The sequence below is a fragment of the Pygocentrus nattereri genome, chromosome 1, assembly GCF_015220715.1.
Source record: "Pygocentrus nattereri isolate fPygNat1 chromosome 1, fPygNat1.pri, whole genome shotgun sequence".
In the NCBI taxonomy this organism is placed as follows: Eukaryota; Metazoa; Chordata; class Actinopteri; order Characiformes; family Serrasalmidae; genus Pygocentrus; species Pygocentrus nattereri.
In genome coordinates this window covers 55,209,840-55,230,488 of record NC_051211.1, presented here as the reverse complement: position 1 = coordinate 55,230,488, position 20,649 = coordinate 55,209,840, and the positions used below count along the sequence as shown (strand labels likewise).

The window sequence follows — 20,649 nt, the reverse complement described above, 5'->3', positions numbered from 1 at the left end:
CCATTTTCTTTACTAAAAAACCCGTGAAGCATCTTTAAGCGTGTAAAACAACATAAAAACAACTAAAATCGACTAAGAACGTTTGCATCTTGCACAGAATTCAAAAAGCTGTACATGATCATAGAACAAAACACCTGCTTAACGGTTTTGTACCTTGTGGGCGGAGCGTTTTGATGTTTGGACTAATGAAAGGTTACAAATCAGATCAGGAAAAATACAAACTAAAAAAAATAATATTGGTATAAAAAACAAAAGAGATACAATAATTCACATAAAAACCACCAAACTCTAAAAACTGATGTGTTAAAATGAACCAGATCAGGGATTGAAATGTTAAGAAGAGCCTTTTGTCCTTTCAACGAAAATCAAACCACTTTGGGAGCCAAAACACTTTATAACCATTTTACCATCTTGGCTGTAAATATGCCTCAGTATGTGCTGATGTGCTAATATGTCTGTGATGTTGGACCAAAACCTTGCGTCTTTAATTTTGTTGTTTTTCAGTTTTTGACGTAGTTTCAAAACGCCTGTTGTTCTTTACATCGTGTTCAGATTTTGCAAAGAAACGGACCAAAAGAAACAGCCCAGAATGACTTGGAAAAAATTCTGGTTCCATTGACTTACATTAAAAGTAGAGCAGGTTTTTTTTCCTTCTCTTGTAAAGTTATCATTTTTAAGATACGAGGTTTTGTTCTGTCAGTGGCCGTAGGCTAAAAATATACTATAAACGCAAACTCAGTTTTACTTTGCTCTACTTTGAGCTTTAGCTCAGCCGCTTTTCTCACATCTCCAGCAGGAAACTTTTCCTCAAAAGTGGATCAGTTTCTAGTAAAACGTCTCTCAACGTTCAACTTTTCACGAGGCTGAAGTCGCATCTTATTCACCAGCTCTGTGTTCGAATTTCCCTGTTCCACCTTAAACGGTGGAATGTAACTGCTACACCATTTAAGGTGGAACAGGACAATTCGATCAAGAAGCTGGTGAACGAGAAGCGACTTCAGCTTTTTGACTTTAGTGTTTCAGTTTCTCGTTGCAGATTAAACGTATCAGGAAACCAGCTGGAGTGACTATAAACACTAATCAGTCAATTCATCTCCAAATTATCGATGTCCGTCTTAAATCTCTCTCTTTGCCGTTTCGTAGCTGCTAGCTGGGCGAGACTGTCGTCTGTGTTGCTATGGTGACCAGCCGTCTGCGCTGATCTTCAGGGTTAAAGGGTGAATCAGCAGTTCTACATTAACTCCAGCGTTTAAGACCATTTACTGTTAAACTGTGTTGAAGGATCAGCAGAGCTTTATTTTACTGTAGAGGAGGATTATTTTATTATTACCTACTGATCTGATTCAGCTGTGGAGCCACAAGGGGGCAGTAGAAGAGTCGCATGTTGCCGACCCTGAACTAGACATACAAGTGTGTTCAGCTGGAGACACATTTTCAGTCATTTTTGTGTTGCTTTAACACAGAAGGTGTTAAATCAGAAAACAATATGACACAAAAAGTGATAAAAGAGGCAACACATGTAAGTGTGTGATCATTTAACACATTAATTTTAGAGTGTAAAGGAGAGGCTGAGTAAATATTCAAGATATAGCCAAAAAAAAAAAAAATCAACAGGAGAACAAAAACATCCACACAGATGTGTAAAAGTGGTCAGCATACATAAAACACATGCACAGCTATAAATGAAGTTGGATGCACAAAAATACAGTGTGAATAAAAACGGAAGACAATTTAAAATTTTACAAGCTGCAATTCACACTAGAGAAATGTTCACAAACAAAAGTGATGAACGGAAGCTGACCGACATCAGCGTCCAGCTTTTAGGCACACAAGGCACAAGAGAAGTAGGCAAATTTACATTTGCTCTAATTTTAATATTGTAGAATAGCTAGAGCTGGGCGATACGGCAAAAATATATCACGATAATAGAAATTTTCATGATATATCACCATATTTATTTGTTCAGACATCTGATCAGTTGGAACAGAGAACAAACAAAAAAACAAAATTGCAACTATTTAAAAAAATATCATCAAAAACTATTATTTTTATTCAATATTTGGCACTAAACGAGTTAAACAGGACTAATTTCATTCTCTTTGTTATGAAACAGTTGGTCAGTTTCTACAACTACTGACGATACACAGGACATGTTCAGAAAAGTGTATCGTGACATAATTTATCATGATAACGATATATACACTGTCATATCGCCCAGCCCGAGGAATAGCAGTGCAAGAACGGAGTCTGAGAAAATTCACTCCTAACAACCACCTGGAAATGGGGTTTATTTTTATTTGTGCTGCGGTTTTATAACGGAAATAAAGTCAGTGAGCTGCGTGACGTCGGCTGCTCTTACTTTTTGATCATATCATCGCTTTAGGAAGAAAATCTTCGATCTTCACACTTTTCATTTTTTGACCTCATTGGAGATCAACCAGCTGCCCTTTACACGGTCTCTTTATACACTAACAGGGAAATTTAAGAACGTTTTTCCTTCTGATGTAAAGTTTTTGTCCGACAGTGAAAACAGAGTACAGAGCAAAAGTTTCAGGCACCTAAAAACTGTTTAAAACCCATTCAACTTGCCAGCAAGTGTGTTTCTGCTTTTAGACTCACCGTATAATCATTAGAATATTAGCTAATAAACATAAATACAGTAAAACGGAAAAAAAAAAAAGTTTCTTATGTTCAAAATATCTTATGATCCAAACTCCTGGTTCTATATAGAACACTCGAAGACCCCTTTGCATGACTAAATGTTTCTTTGCATGGGGAAAGGGTTCTTCAGATTGATATATAATATGCTGTAGATGGTTCTTTAAAGCACCCAAATAGGTTCCTCTATTGTTACGATGTCAAGCAAACTTTTTGATGCTGTATAGAACCCTTTTCAAAAAGGTTCTATACAGAATCATATACAGGACATTCTCCATGTAAACCATTTAATCATGCAAAGGGTTCTTTGAGTGTTCATGGTTCTATATAGAACCATTTCCTTTACTAAAGAACCCTTGAAGGAGCATAATTTTTAAGAGTGTAGATTGAAGAACAAAATGTGGTATTCACCGTGTTTAGATTCGTATTCACCTTGTTTAGATTCAGTTTCACCGTGTTTAGATTCAGTTTCACCGTGTTTTGATTCAGATTCTCTGTGTTTAGATTCAGATTCACTGTGTTTAGATTCAGATTCACTGTGTTTAGATTCAGATTCACCGTGTTTCGATTCAGTTTCACCGCGTTTCAATTCAGTTTCACCGCATTTCGATGCAGATTCTCTGTGTTTAGATTCAGATTCATTGTGTTTAGATTCAGATTCACCGTATTTTGATTCATATTCACCTTGTTTAGATTCGTATTCACCTTGTTTAGATTCAGATTCACGGTGTTTAGATTGAGATTCACGTGTTTCGATTCAGATTCACGTGTTTCGATTCAGATTCACCATGTTTCGATTCAGTTTCACCGTGTTTCGATTCAGATTAACCGTTTTTCGATGCAGATTCACTGTTACAGATGAAGCTCTGAAAGAAAAGACCTCCGATTGAACAGCTCAGACAGTTTGTTGATGTTTTCTGGTTTCAAAGTTCAAACATCCCTTGAGAGCAGACCAGAATGTTATTATTACTGTTTTCATTTAATAATAATAACCAAGTCTGACTAATTTATATATATTATATATGTTCACAATGGGCTTCCTCAAGGTGAGGCCAGGAAATGGTTAAATCACACTGACACACTACTCATTGTATTAATGTTATTCATATTTATTGTACTGTTGATTTTTTTTCTGAACAAATCAAAGTTTACCGAGCAGATAAACAGTTTTTTCAGAGGTGCCTGAAACCTGTGCTGAGCGGCTGGCGCGTTTTAAGTCAGTGCGTTCATTTAGCCTGTAAAGTGTGAGCTTTGGGTAAAGAGCAGATAAAGCTGACGTTTTTGTTTCCTTAAAACAAAATAATAAACACATTCAGCCATTCAGCTGATCTGCCGGTCAACAAATCAGCCCTAATGCAAAGTGGAAATGAGAGAATATGGCTTCAGAAAAGTTCGCAGGTCACCTGTGGAAACACAAGACTTTTCCTTGGAGTTGTGGATGGGAGTGGTGAAGCGGTTGCCTAGGAGACACGTCTAGATGGGGGCGGGGCCTGGACCACGGCTCGCTGCTTGTTGAGAGTTGACCTTCTGCGAGTGCCAGCGTGTCTCCTTATAAACAAACCAGGCATTACCAGCCCACACAATCAGGTTCAAGAAGCCAAACACCTGCACAGGAACACGGACAAGAACCTGTTAACGTCCAGAGCCGGACACTAAACGGGAATATGCATAATAAACTGTTGAGATGTGCACAAAGTCGACTGAAAGTCATAAACATCCACACAGATGCGTCTTCATACATAAAACACATGCACAGCTATAAATGAAGTCTAATTCACAAAAATACAGCGTGAATAAAACAGAGGACAATTTTTACGCAAAGCAGTTCTGAACCGCAAGCCACAGTAGAGAAATGTTCACAGGCAAGTGATGGACGCAGGCTGATCAACATCAACGTCCAGCTTTTAGGTACACAAGGCACGTAAGAAGCAGGGAGAGCAAAAAAAAAAAGCTCTTGTTCTAAAATAGTTGAAAGCTAGAGCTGGGCGATACGGCAAAAATATAACAGCGATACTAGAAATTTTCAGGATACACGATATATCACCATATTTATTTATTCAGACATCTGATCAGTTGGAACAGAGAAATAAAGAAATAAATAAAACTGCTACACTTTAAAAAACACTATCAAAACCTGTGCTTTTTATTCAGTATTTGTTGCTAAATACAGTTAAACAGGATTCATTTTACTCTCTTTGTGATGAAACATGCACCTGTCAACAAATACTACAAATAAAAATAAGAACCGCTCCCAGTGGTGGTGATGGGAACCAGACGTCCCTCTAAAAGCTCCTACAGAAAGTTCCTACATGAGCTGGTTCTGAATTCACTGCCTGATGACTGAGACGCTGTTTTATGAGAGTTTAGAGAACTTCAACTCCATTCATGGTGGAGGGAGACATGCAGGGCGCTGTGCGGCAAAATAGTCCCCAAAGAAAACTCATTATTCCAGATTTTCCACTGTTTTCCATCATCAGCATTCCATATAAGCTCAGAACTCGTGTAGGTTCTCTGGAGGTTCAGGATGGTAAATAAAACGTCTATATCTGTGTTGTAGTTAAGGGGTGGCATGGTGGCGTGGTGGGAAGCGCAATGGGCAGCGCTGTCGCCTCACAGCGAGAAGGGCCTGGGTTCGATTCCCCGGCCGGGTGACCGGGGTCCTCTCTGTGTGGAGTTTGCATGTTCTCCCCGTGTCTGCGTGGGTTTCCTCCGGGTTCTCCGGTTTCTTCCCACAGTCCAAAGACATGCAGCCAGTGTGTGAGTGACTGTCTGTGTCTGTCTGTCTGCCCTGCGATGGACTGGCGACCTGTCCAGGGTGTATCCAGCCTTCCGCCTGATGACTGCTGGGATAGGCTCCAGCACCCCCCCCACAACCCTGAGGGAGAAGCGGCTAAGAGTGTGTGTGTGTGTGTGTGTGTTGTAATCATGGCAACACCTGATTCCTATCACCACCACTGTAAAGATGTCTGAACCACTTCACACCAAACCCACTGTGAATCTTTCTGATTACACCTCACACACTGAAATATGGAGGAATTTTTTGGCAAGTTGGCAGAATTCCCCTTTAGAACAATGTCGATATAGAACCCTATTTCCAAAAAAGTTGGGACGGGGTCTGTTTACCGCTGTGTTTCATCACCTCTTCTTCAACAGCTCTGTCAGTGTTTGGGAGCTGAGGAGACGCTGCTGCAGCTCTGACAGTGAAAAGTTCTCCTATTATTGTTTGATTCAGGATTTCAGCTGATCGTCAGTTTCAGGGGCTCATTTGTTGTGTTTTTCATTTCATAATGTGCCAAATGTTCTCAGTAGTGACCGGTCTGGACTGCAGGCAGGTCAGTTTAGTACCCGGACTCTTCTAATACGGAGCAGTGCTGCTGTAATACATGCAGAATATGGTTTGACATCGTCTTGCTGAAATAATCAAGGCTTTCCCTGAAAAAGACGTCGTCTGGACGGCAGCAGATTTTCCTAAAAGATGTTTATATCATTCAGCTTTAATGGTGCCTTCACAGACACACCCATGCCATGTGCACTAATGCCCCCCATTTTAAATGAGCTCAGGCCCAGAGAAGGTGGCAGCGTTTCTGGATCCTGTTTATATTTGGCTTCTTCTTTGTGTTTTAGAGTTTAACAGCGTTTGTGGATGCAGTGATGAACTGTGTTCACAGTCAGTGGTTTTCAGAAGTGTTTCTGAGCCCATGCAGTGATTTCCACTACAGAATCATGTCTGTTTTTAATGCAGCGCTGCCTGAGGGCCCAAAGATCACGGCCAGCAGATACTGGTGTTCAGCCTCGTCCCTCACAGACAGAGATTTCTCCAGATTCTCTGAGTCTTTAATGATGTTCTGCACCGTAGACGATGAAAAGCAGAAGCTCTTTGCTGTTTTATGTTGAGGAACGTTCTTCTTGAGTTGTTGCTCTATTTGATGGTCCAGTCTTTCACAGAGTGGTGACCCTCCTCCTCTTTACTTCTGAAAGACTCCGCCTCTCTGAGATGCTCTTTATACCCAAACATGTTCCTGACCTGCTGCCAATCAACCATCAGGTGTTTTATTAGCATCACACAACTTTACCAGCCTTTTGTTCCCCATCCCAACTTTTTTGGAACATGTTGTTGGCATCAAATTCAAAATGGGCGAATATTTCTCAAAAAACAATAAAATTTCTCAGTTTGTTGTCTTTGTACATTTGTCAATGAAAAATAGGGTTTAAATGATTTGCATATCATTGCATTTTGTTTTTATTTAGATTTTGCACAGCATCCCAACTTTTTTGGAAATATTTTTTGTAAACAATATAATGATATCAGGACTCTTCGGTACTGATGAGAATCGGTCATCATTCTTACCACTGATATGTTTAGTGTGCGCATGCTGGCGAACTCGGTGACATCACAGGTGACGGTGTCTTCCCTGCATGGCAGCAGAGTGGAGGCGATGCCCTCATTGCCCGTGGCGTATTTCACCAGCTGCAGCCCTCGCGCCCAGGCCGACGAACACACCAGCCACAGGAACGCAAACGCGGCCGTCACCACGAAATCCTACCGAATAAAACCAAGACACAAAACAGCCATTTACCTTCGCTGAGGTGGCCGATTATAGTCACATCCCATTATATTCAATATATGGACTGTATTAAAACAACTACAGCCTTCTGAAAGAGAAGAACCCACAATTCAGAACCGGGAGTTCTATACTGAACCATCTGCATGCTTACATGGTTCTTCACATGATGAAATGGTTCTTCAGATGGATGGAGAATGTGTTGTATATGGTTCTATATCGCTTGATATCATCACAATACCAAAACCCTTTCTGGTGCTATAATAGAAATATTTTCAAAAAGGTTCTACATAGAACCACAACACATTCTCCATCAATCTGAAGAACCATTTCACTATGTAAAGAACTCATGGTTCTATATAGAACCATTGCTTTGACTAAAGAATCCTTTAAGAACCATCTTTTTTAAGTGTGTACTCAGGTGCACTGAAGTATACAGAGAATACTATATCTGACATCATCATCATCATCATCATCATCATTATTATTATTATTATTTGGTGTTGTTGTTATTATTTGTTTGCTTGTTTTTTTTTTAAGTTATTTTTCATGTAATATCACAATAAGCAGAATGTGAAAAGGATGTTTTTCTTCAGTTCAGTTACAACTGGAGGGGTGTCCAAACTTTTGCACAAACAACGATGAGTAATTTCCTTTTCTTGCTTTTTTTATGAGAATCAAATATTAAATAACTGCATTAACGTCTTATTCTCCAGGCTATGTTTTGGTTTGTCCATCTGAATTTTCGTGACTGAATCGTAAGGCAAATTATTCACTAACTGCATGAAATAAGTGTAAATTTTTATTTTATTTAATTATTTTTAGTAAAAGCTCCTCAGATTATCAGAACGTGTGTTTTATGATCTCCACATTTCACTATACGCTCATGATTTACTGCTGAGAGCCAAAAATCTGCGCCGCTCTTTGTGTTGTTCTCTAAAAGTGATGTTTCCAGAGCAGATCACTGAAGAGACGCCGTCTGTTTATAGTTTAGGGCCCAGATTTGGGGAAAAACGGGTCGACTTTCAGTAGAAAAACAAAGTTCAGCTTCTTTTATTATAAGGGTTTAAAATGACGTCACCGTCTATTAGACTGGAGAGAAGAGCTACAGCCTCACACGACGCCCAGCTTCTGAATGGAGCTTATGGAGTATGAACGTTATGGAGAACATGATGAAGAGCGGTTTCGGAACCACTGGTGGTCCCGAGGAGCTGAAGAGGCTGCAGAACATTTGTGTATCTTAAAATAATTCATTGTTTCCTTTTCTTTCACTTCAAAGATGAACCAAATCAGTAATTTGGCCGGGGTGCCAACACTTTATTCGGTAACACTTTCTATGAATGTCACCTTTGTGAGCATTGTGTTTATTATTGTGAGAAAGTGTTTATTCATACCGTGTTATTATATAAGAACACCAGTGACGTTTTACATGTTTTTGTGCAATTTTGTTAAAAGCAAAATGGAGCACAAATACAAAGTAATGGTCCAGGCAAGTTAAGAAAACAGTTAAAGTATCAAAAACTATTAAAAATAGTTATTATTACCATTATTATTAATATTATAATAATATCAGAATGCTTGTTTACTCACGAACATTGGGCCAAAGTCTGAGTCCCGGTAAACGTGCATGTAGCCGACGTAAACCAGCAGAGCCGCCATGCAGTAGAGGAACGCCAGGACGGCAACGGCCACGAAAAACTCGGCCGAGGACGAAGAGTCGCCCACCAGGTGCGTCTCGGACACCGTGTGGTTACACAGAGTGACATTTTCTGCGACCAGTCGCACCTGGTTTAACCTGCATAACAGTGCAGAAACGATGATGTCATCATGCCGGAAAGTAAACACTCGGAATCTGATAGAAGCTACAGAACTGCAGGGGCAGCATTGAAGACCAGAGGTGGACAAAGTACACAAACCCTGTACCTGAGTTAAAGTCGAGACCCCCAAGGTAAAATATTCCTCCAGTAAAAGTAGAAGTTCCTCCCTTTAGACCTCCACTGGAGTAAAAGTACTAAAGTATTTCCCTTCAAATGTACTTAAGTATAAAGTAAAAGTACTAAAAGAGGAATTCTGGCTCTGATGTCCTGTTATCATTTTTATAACCAGACTGGCTTCATGAACTCATTTCAGGTGAAAGTCCTCCAGCGTCTCTCTTGGTAAACCAGTCTTTTAATAGAACGTCATTAATTAGTGACGCTGACGTCTATTAAAATGATCAGAAGCACAAAACACTGAAGGTAAACAGTTTCCATCAGGGAGAACCGAGTGGCTCTGAAATCACTTTTTACACACAAGCAAAGTTTCAGTTTCAGATTTATTTACAACTTAGTTCCAAGTTTAAGTTGAATAAAAACTGGCTTTAAACTCAGGATCACAGATGAGCTCCTTTACTATGTTGATCTGTAGGCGTCTGTTCATAAACATAAACCAGCCCAAACTCATTTACTATAAAATGAAACGGTGTTTGTAGAAATTCAGAAAAAAGCCGCGTCAGTCTCGACTGCATATGTGGACATATTTCTATATTGAGCTCTATTTACACAAAGTTAGGTTAGTTCATCATTTATGTTGAACAGACTCTCCCAAAGTTTTACGCTGCTGCGCTGACGTTGAACCGCGTGCTGCACTGGGTCGGTATGACCAACAGGTCAAAACCAGCTCTAAACAAAGTGACCGCTGGGCCCTGATTGGTGCTCTGGCTTTGCGCTTCTTTCGTTTTGACATGTGACGTTTTTATACACACAGAACGACAGATTTGAACAGCTTTAGCTTTAGTACGACTTTAGCTTTAGCACAGATTTAGCACGCCTTTAGCACACCTTTAGCTTTAGCAAGGCTTTAGCATGGCTTTAGCTTTAGCACGGCTTTAGCTTTAGCACGGCTTTAGCTTCAGCGTGTGGTGGCGGCTTTAGCAGATCAGTACTAACTGATTAATACTTAATTAATTAGTATCAGTATCGCTATCGATAAAATCGTATCGATACCCGTCCCGCTGTCTGAAGAACGTTTTTAAACTACTGAATGACGCTCGCCCAAAAAATTCCTGTAACAAATTCCAATCCAGCATAACTAACAGTTTGTTTGTGCACAGTGGGGTTTAACACAACCAAACATCGATTTCTAGATTTACCTGCACCGGTTTTATTCCATTTTAGTTACTGTTTTACATTTATTACATTTATTATTACTATCAACTTCCACTTTTTAGTTACAGCTGAGTTAGTTTTGCGTTGCTTCTATTCTTTTATTTATTGTATTGTCTACTTTATTATTTTATGCCGAACTGATGTAATTTGTTGTTATTTTATTTTATAAATAACTTCATATTTATTCTGAAGAACCAAACATCAGAATAAATCAAACTAATCTGAGAAACATTTCATAAAGGTCCATTTAAGTGTGTGAGTGGATCAGACACAGCACTGCAGTAACACTGACGTGGTGGTGGTGTGTTAGTGTGTGTTGTGCTGGTCTGAGTGGATCAGACACAGCAGTGCTGCTGGAGTTTTTAATCACTGTGTCCACTCACTGTCCACTCTATTAGACACTCCTACCTTGTCGGTCCACCTTGTAGATGTAAAGTCAGAGACGACAGCTCATCTGCTGCTGGACGGTTTGTGTTGGTCATCCTCTAGTCCCTCATCAGTGGTCACAGAACGCTGCCCACAGGACGCTGCCCACAGGACGCTGCCCACAGGACGCTGATGGCTGGATATTTCTGGTTCTCAGTCCAGCAGCAACACTGAGGTGTTTAAACACTCCAGCAGCACTGCTGTGTCTGATCCACTCAGACCAGCTCAACACACACTAACACACCACCACCACATCAGTGTTACTGCAGTGCTGAGAATGACCCACCACCCAAACAGTACCTGCTCTGTGAGGGTCCATGGGGGTCCTGACCACTGAAGAACAGGGTAACAGAGTATCAGAGAAACAGATGGACTACAGTCTGTAACTGTAGAACTACAGAGAGCAGCTATACAGTAAGTGGAGCTGATAAAGTGGACAGTGAGTGTAGAAACGAGGAGGTGGACTGATCCTGATATGGCTGATTGGCTGATATATTAAAATATAGAATAGGTAAGATGTATGTTATTGAGAAAACCCACCTGAACGGGTACGAAAACTTAGCTTCCAGAGTTTCGTTGCTGCCGGAACTGCAGAACAGGGAAATGACGTTCCGGCCGGAGTATCCGCCGCAGCTTCCGAAGGCGAACACCGCTGTGAGCTAGTTACAAAACACAGATCCAACACCAACACGATGACCAACACTGACTAGTCAAAATGAATGAAAGAAACCAGCTGCCCAGTCTTTAGATGGACTTAGATGAACGAGACCAACATTCAGCACTCATTAAAGGTGCAGTGTGTAAGATTAGCAGAAATGGACTATAGTAACAAAGCCATGTTCTCATCATGACCTGTAACTATGTTCTCTTAGAATGAGGCTTCATATCTACACAGTGAGCAGCTCCTCTTCAACAGAGGCCGGCATGTTTCTACAGCAGCCCAGAGCAGACAAACCGACCTCTGCCTCTAGGGGGCGCCTTTCACGCTTTCACACTGAAACGGCAGCTTGAATATGTTGGCGCTGCAGCTCCGGCAGTCGGACGCAGAAAGAAGAATCAGTGGAGCTCTTGGAGCTGCTGACCGTTCTGTGCTGTGAGAAGTTTGAGAACCCAAATTCTGACAAAATGAGGATCAGACTTGTTATTTAGCAGAAGACAAAGCGAGGGAGGGAGAATCCTCACCGTCAAAGAGGAGAAAACATGGCAAAACTAAATGAAATCAGGACAGACAACGGCAGAAAACCTGACAGCCACCATAGGATCTACCACACACTCGGAAAGGGAGGGGTGAGGGAGGTGGGTGCAATCTGCAGCCTCACCACTAGATGACGCTAAATCTTACACTCTGCACCTTTAAAGGACCCATATCACACATTTTCATGTGTTTTTTTCTGAAGCTTTGCATAGCAAAAACAGTCATAATCCATTTTTAAACATGAGTTAAACACACTGTTCCTTTAAGGCTGATATATGCAAATAAGCTCTTTTCTGATAGGCTGTGTCTCATGCAAAAAGCAGACCTGGCTGAAACACTCCTTATAACTTCAGCGTGAGGTGGGCGGGGCTAATATACAGTACTGTGCAAGTTGCCTACGCACAGTATTTAAAAGCATTTTAAGCAAAATCGCCATGTAGCTTTTCAAAGAAAATAGTTTTTGAATAATAACGTTTTTGGTTATTTCGCGGATAATACTACTAAAATGAAGGCCCACAATAACGTCCACCATCGGTCACCTAGGGCTTTCTGTAACTCTCAATTCTGCAAGATTTATTGTTTGCAAGATTATACAACAAGTAGTTCCGGGCACGCGAGCTGATTGGTTGAGAGTCGTTCTAACTGATGTTATTTCATGATAACATCACAGGTTTTTCACAAACACTATCACTCCGCTGAGACGGCGTTGCTAAGCAACGACTCTGACAGCTGTAGGAGACGCTCAAACCATCTGAATGTTTTTACTTCTTACTTTGCCACAAACAGAAAACGGACACTGTTAAGGTCACATCTGACCGACAGCCGATTTGGTCCGACTCTGAAGACGAGACGACACTAAATTCCCAAACTGTCGTCACCACTGAGCAGCTTTTCAGTCGGCAGCTGTGACAGAAGAACAGCTGAACAACCTGGAATCAGCCAGAAATGAACCCAACACCATTCGCCAAACTAAACGGGCTGTAAGAAGCTTTACAGACCGGCTGGAACAAAACAACATTAATACTGATCTGGACAAACTGACCAAACTGAGCTGAACCTGATATTGGGTCAGTTTTACGGCTCAGTCTGATTTGGTCCGACTCTGAAGATCAGACGCGTCTGGTGAATGGTGTTGGGTTCATTTCTGGCTGATTCCAGGTTGTTCAGCTGTTCTTCTGTCACAGCTGCCGACTGAAAAGCTGCTCAGTGGTGACGACAGTTTGGGAATTTAGTGTAAGGATCTGGAGAACGAACTGCCGGCTGAGCAGTGAGTGGGCGGAGCTCATTACTCTGACGTAGCAACGAGCTGCTCGTTAAGGAGCTCTAATTAGGAGGAAGGAGCTGAACATTAAAACATATTAAACGCCGCGTTCACGGCCAGTTTATTCATTTCTTACTGTATTTATTTAACTGCTGTATTAAAGCAGTAGAGCACTCGAGGAGGGAGTGATCACCAATAACATCACGGCTGGGATGATCTACGGCCACCAGATCACAGCCGGGGTGGTATTTCATGATAACACACTCCCTCTCAGGTTCTACTGCTTAAATAAAGTTTTAATGCCCTGCTAAAGGTGCTGAGCTGGGAATATGGCAAAAACATAATACTTCAAAAAATTTTCACGATATAAGATACATCACAACATTTATTTTTCAGCTGGAGCAGAGAGAAAAAAAAAGAGCCAGCAGAGCTACATTTAAAAAAATACTATTAAAAACTACTTTTCATTTAGTTTTTGGCTCTAAATCCAGATAAACAGGACTAATTTTGCTCTCTTTATACTGAAACATGCAGTTGGTCAGTGCCTACAAGCACTGACTGTAAAGGTGATTTGTGTTACATGATAACATAATTTATCACAATGACATACACTATATATCCAAAAGTATTCGCTCGTCTGGCTTCACACGCATATGAACTTGAGTGACGTCCCATTCTTAATCCATAGGGTTTAATATGATGTCGGCCCACCCTTTGCAGCTATAACAGCTTCAGCTCTTCTGGGAAGGTTTTCCACAAGGGTTAGGAGTGTTTATGGGAATTTCTGGCCGTTCTTCCAGAAGCACATTTGTGAGGTCAGACACTGACGTTGGACGAGAAGGCCTGGCTCACAGTCTCCGCTCTAATTCATCCCAAAGGGGTTCTATGGGGTTGAGGTCAGGACTCTGTGCAGGCCAGTCAAGTTCTTCCACACCAAACTGGCTCATCCACGTCTTTATGGACCTGCTTTGTGCACTGGAGCGCAGTCATGTTGGAGCAGGAAGGGGCCGTCCCCAAACTGTTCCCACAGAGTTGGGAGCGTGAAATTGTCCAAAATCTCTTGGAGCTGAAGCTTTAAGAGTTCCTTTCACTGGAACTAAGGGGCCGAGCCCAACTCCTGAAAAACACCCCCACACCATGATCCCCCCTCCACCAAACTTTACACTCAGCACAATGCAGTCAGACAAGTACCGTCTCCTGGCAACCGCCAAACCCAGACTCATCCATCGGATTTCCAGATGGAGAAGCGTGATTGGTCACTCCAGAGAACTCGTCTCCACTGCTCTAGAGTCCAGTGGCGGCGCTTTACTCCACTGCATTCCACGCTTTGCACTGCGCTTGGTGATGTAAGGCTTGGATGCAGCTGCTCGGCCATGGAAACCCATTCCATGAAGCTCTCTACGCTGTTCTTGAGCTGATCTGAAGGCCACATGAAGTTTGGAGGTCTGTAGTGATGGACTCTGCAGAAAGTCGGTGACCTCTGCGCACTATGCCCCTCAGCATCCGCTGACCGCTCTGTCATTTTACGTGGCCGACCACTTCGTGGCTGAGTTGCTGTCGTTCCCAATCGCTTCCACTTTGTTATAATCCCACTGACAGTGGACTGTGGAATATTTAGTAGTGAGGAAATTTCACGACTGGACTTGCTGCACAGGTGGCGTCCGATCACGGCACCACGCTGGAATTCACTGAGCTCCTGAGAGCGACCCATTCTTTCACTAATGTCTGTAGAAGCAGTCTGCAGGCCTAGGGGCTCGGCTTTATACACCTGTGGCCATGGAAGTGACTGGAACACCTGAATTCAGTGATTTGGATGGGGGAGTGAAAACTTTTGGAAATATTGTGTATTTTGTCCTATTGCCCAGCTTTACAGTCTGAGATGGTTTTTCAGGGGTTCTTTAATAAATACCAGTTATATCTACAACCATGAACATGTTGCATGATTAATTGGTTCTCTGAATGGTGAAATGGTTCTACATTCTCAGAAACTAAAGGTACTAGACTGTCTCTGGGTCATTACCCCTCCTGTCGCTGGGGTGGAACCCTCAAGGCTCCATCTCAGTGCCTTAGGTCAGGGAACATAACTGAACCATAATCCACTGAAATGATCTGTTCTAAGCTGGACTGACTCCACACACCCCGCCTCGCCTCGCCTCCAGGCTTTTACTCTACTGCTCTGTTTTAAAACATTCGGTTATGAAAAGGAACAAATACCAACTTTTCACCTGGAGAACCTGATTTAAGCTCCACAATCAGACCTTAAACCCACTGTAGAACCTCTGAGGGAACATTTACACTGTTTTTACCTTGATGAATGAAAAATGTACCTGCACAGAACCTTCATTTCTAACAGCGTCCAGATTGATGGAGAATTTGTTGTACATGGTTCCATATAGCACTAAAAAGTGTTCTGCTATTGTGTATGATGTCAAGCTTGTTACAATAGCAGAACACATTCTCCATCAGTCTGAAGAACCATTTCAACATGAGATTCAGAGATATACACTCACCAGCCAGTTTATTAGGTACCCCTTCCTAGTAAAAGGCTGGACCCCCTTTCACCTTCAGAACTGTCTTAATTCTTCATGGCAGACTTTCAACAAGGTGTTGGAAACGTTCCTCAGAGATTCTGGTTGGTTATTTGAGTTCCTGTTGCCTTTCTATCATCTGGAACCAGTCTGTCCATTCTCCTCTGACCTCTCACATCAACAAGGCATTTTCGTCCACACAACTGACCGCTCACTGGATATTTCCTCTTTTTCTGACCGTTCTCTGTAAACCCTAGAGATGGTTGTGCGTGAAAATCCCAGCAGATCAGCAGTTTCTGAAATACTCAGACCAGCCCGTCTGGCACCAACAACCACGCCACGTTCAAAGCCCCTTAAATCCCCTTTCTTCCCCGTTCTGATGCTCGGTCTGCACTTCAGCAAGTCGTCTTGACCACCTCTACATGTCTAAATGCAGTGAGCTGCGGCCGTGTGATTGGCTGATCAGCTATTTGTGTCAACAAGCAACTGAAGCCGGTGAGTTTAGGTTCTATATAACCACTGTCTATACTAAAGAACCTTAAGGAACCTGCATTTTTTGAAAGTGTACTAAGGCGAGACCTCGCATTTTATGAATTTCCCAGAGCACGTTGTGAGGAGAGAGAGGGGAAATACATACTACGGCGATGCGGCTGAAACCGAGGGGCGGCCGACGTTGGGGGAGTGATACTATCATCACAATGAATGCAGATAAACATAAACACAGGTACTGAAAACGATCAAACTAACACTTTAAATTCACTCCTTACTGTATTGATATTATTGTAACGTGTGTGTTTATGAACAAATAAACACCAACAGCCCAGATGAAAAGCTTTTTAGAAAAAGGTTCTTCCCAGCTGCCTAAATTGTGATGGTTCTTGTGATGTCACAAAAATGATGAATAAAAAATAGGCAGCTTAGTTTCCATGTTTACATCCTACATCAAACTCCTACGGCACCGCAACTGGTTCACTTGCCCTTTGAACGGTCTACAAGTACTGAGTCGAAGGGAAATTCATTTTGCAAAATTCCCTCCATAACTCAGTATTTGTGGTGTAATCAGAGAGATCCAGAGGGTTTGGTGTGAAATGGTTCAGACGTCTTTACAGTGGTGGTGATGGGAACCAGGCGTCGCCATGACGACAGCACAGATATAGACACTTTATTTACCATCCAGAACCACCAGAGAACCTACACGAGTCTTCTGAGCTTATACGGAATGTTGATGATGGAAAACAGTGGAAAACCTGGAATAATGAGTTTTCTTTGGGGACTATTTTGCCGCACAGCGCCCTGCATATCTCCCTCCACCATGAATGGAGTTGAAGTTCTCTAAACTCTCATAAAACAGCGTCTCAGTCATCAGGCAGTGAATTCAGAACCAGTTCATGTAGGAACTTTCTGTGAGGAGCTTTTAGAGGGACGTCTGGTTCCCATCACCACCACTGTGAATGGCTCTGACTCTGGAAGTTTATCTAGAACGGAGCGTTTCACACCAAACCGCCCTGAACCGCTCTGATTACATCTTAACCAGTAAATTATGAGGGAATTTTGGAACAATCAGTGGAGTTCCCCTTTAAGGCGACTCAAGGCGTATAATTCAGTTTAATGTTCAGTTTAAACTATGCTGAGCTCAGGTTGAACATCTGGTAGGCTGTTTTAAAGCGCCTGTGTGAGCTGAACTGAGGCCTGCTGTGCAGAGAAAACGTCTGCCAGATGTTTTAGTTCCACACAGGATGCATCCGACTTGCTGACTCATTAACTTGGCAATTCATTATTCATTCTATTTACACACACACACACACACACACACACACACACACACACACACACGTACATACATTTCAATAAGGAGTAAAGGCATTGGTTCTGTTTAGCCAGTGCATGCTTAAAGGGTTCTTTGCATGGTGAAATTGTTCTTCAGATTGACAGAGAATGGTTCTCCATAGCACCAAAAAGGTTTCTGCTATTGATACAAGCTCGACTAGAATAGCTGATCCCTTTTTGGTCCTATCAACCATATCACCAAGCAATGGCTGAACAGAACCATTGCCTTTCCTAAAGAACCACTGAAGAACATCATTTTCGTAGAAACTTTTTGAAAAGTGTTCTCCTATTGTTGCCAAGCTTGCATTAATAGCAGAACCCTTCTTGGTGCTACGTAGAACCATTCACCATCAATCCGAACATCCATTTCACCACGCAAAGAACCACTTAATAGAACCACTGTATTTCAGAAAGGTTCTATATAGAATCACCAACATACCACATTCCCTATCAATCTGGAGAACCATTTCACCATGCAACGGTTAAAGAGAACCACTGCCTTTACCAAAGAACCCCCTCAAGATCCTTTTTTACAGAACCTTTATGGAAAGTGTCCCTTTTTTGAAGTGTTCTGGTGCTACATGGAACAATTCTCCCTCAAACTGAAGAACCGATTCACCACACAAAGAAGGTACTTTCATAAAGAACCCTTGAAGAACCATCTCTTTTAAGAGCATATGCACATTTTTCAATTGTGGCCATGAAAGGCTGAGCTGGTAATTCAATTCCTTCCAACACACCAAATTCCTCTGAGCAAGCAAATCTGGGAGGGAACCAGATTAAAGCAGCTAGAACTTTTCATGTCTGAAGTAGGTTAAGGAAGGCAGAGACCGTTACACGTCTGAGAAAAGCAGTGGATTAATGCAGCACAGTCAATAATATCACAACAAACCAAACTAGGACGTGTTAGTGTGAGGTGGGCGTTGGTACCAGCACTGAAAACTAGGCATCCTTCAAAATAAGCCTCATATTTATCAGCTGGTAAAGATGATTTGATGGATATTTGAGTGAAAACAAAGAAATGAATCCATCCAAGGCCTTTTTCCACTAAGTTTTAGTTCCAACTTTCCGTTCCACCTTAAATGGCGCTGCTGTTGCATTCTGGCGCTGGGCGCCAGAATGCAAAAGCAGCGCCATTTAAGGTGGAACGGAAAGTTCCACCACACCGCCGCGACTCACCCACTCCACAACTTTTATGAACCCCAGCGGCTCCTTCACGGGGCTCAAGTTGAACCGAAATCCGGTCTGCATCTTCTCCACGAAGCTGATCTTCTCGAGATCTCACCAAAGAAGGCGCTGAGCTGCTCCCCCCTCTTTCTCTCTCCAACTTTGGCAGAAGTGACGTGGTGCTTTTCTCTCTCTCCCCTCACTGATGCTGCTGCTCCTCCTACAGTGAGGCTAGGAGGAACCTTGGGAGAGCTGCTCCTCAGAGCTTCTCACTAAGCCATTCACTGCGTCCTCTCTCCCAGATTAAGCCCACCAAAACACCCAGGACCACCTAATCCCACCCCCTTAAAGCACGCTAGGCCTGCTGCTCAGGGAGGCCTTCAGAGCTGGAGACCATTCAGCATTTCAGTCATATGATTTGGGTCAGAGCTAAAGGAGAATTCTCAAAATTCCTCTGCTCCCCCAACCCCAACCCTCTCAGCCTATTAAGGCCGGTGAGCTTATGCTGCAGCTGCCCCATTCGAATGAAATATGAAAGCAATGTCCATGATTATGAATTAAAAACACTTCTAAAAGCAAAAGAAATGAACGGCAACAGGTAACATACTGCTTTTTTATTATTAAGTCCCACAAATAAATGTTCCTAACACAACCTAACTCTTCAAAATGTGATTATTATTGGTTTTATCGTTATTATTATTATAGTGCAGCTATAAAAGGGAATGCATTGACCGTCCACTTTAAAACCTCTTCACGTGTGAAAGGAAAGAAATCAAAACATCTTGGCGGAAGAGACGGTGAGATTTTAATATGATGACAAGTCAGTTCGAAAATATCCAGGCAAAAATTTTTGGGGGGACGTCCAACATGTACAGAAAATGAATAATGAAGGGGTGGGTCAGCTCGCCGGACAGATGCACCATTTCTTTTCTGATATTCGGTCTTCTCTCGCCTTGAATTCGCTGAAAATGAAGACGTAAACAAGTCCATAAGTCACCTGGACTGGACTGGTTTAGTTTTGAAAAGGTTTAGGCCCAAAATATACACATATATAGGGGGGGGGGCAGTCGTGGGCTGGAGGGTAGGGAGCCCTGTGACCGGAAGGTCGCCGGTTTGATTCCCAGCGGCAACAGTACGTGACTGAGGTGTCCTTGAGCAAGACACCTGACCCCCAACTGCTCCCCGGACGCTGCGAATTGGGCTGCCCACCGCTCCGGGCAAGTGTGCTCGCTGCCCCCTAGAGTGTGTGTGCTCATTAGTGTGTGTGTGGTGTTTCACAGCACGGACGGGTTAAAGGTGGGGGTGAAATTTTCCCGTTGAGGGACTAATAAGGGTCCAAATAAATAAATAAATAAATAAATGTATTCATTTGTTCACGCATGGCGGAGGGATACGTTCAGGCAAAATAGTCCCTAAAACAAACATCATTTCACACTTTCCACTGTTTTACCCTCAACATTCCTTATAAACACTCAGAACGGTTCCCTGGTGGTTTCAGACAATTAAATTATATTAATTATATTAAAATAACGCAGCTTTCCCAAAAAAACTAAACATTTTCTTAAATATTTTTTACCCTCATGACAGTCTCAGACTGTACGGATAAACAGGGAAACCCAACCAAATAAATAAATACAAAATTCCAGTTATCAATAAAAAGCAACGTGATGGTCTACACAACATACGCTACCTCCACCACTCTTAAAAAGAAGGTTCTTCAAGGGTTCTTTAGTCTGAAGAACCATTTCACCACGCAAAGAACCCATCAATCATGCAAAGGGTTCTTTGAGTGCTCATGGTCCTATATAGAACCATTTTCTTTACTAAAGAACCCTTGAAGAACCATCTTTAAGCGTGTGAGTACAAAATCAATTACAAC

At 42.1% G+C, this 20,649-nt stretch overlaps 1 protein-coding gene across 1 annotated transcript; it reads right to left on the bottom strand.

Annotated features, from left to right (window-relative positions):
• Window positions 1–1,268: 1,268 nt before the first annotated feature.
• sypl1 (synaptophysin-like 1) lies at window positions 1,269–19,060 on the bottom strand. Its single transcript, XM_017686567.2, has 5 exons — window positions 18,783–19,060; window positions 11,333–11,451; window positions 8,811–9,015; window positions 7,007–7,198; window positions 1,269–4,263 (listed from the first exon to the last, which is right to left on the bottom strand). Exons 1-5 carry the CDS (start codon window positions 18,852–18,854, stop codon window positions 4,132–4,134), a joined length of 720 nt encoding a protein of 239 aa, XP_017542056.1. The 5' UTR covers window positions 18,855–19,060; the 3' UTR covers window positions 1,269–4,131.
• Window positions 19,061–20,649: the final 1,589 nt, after the last annotated feature.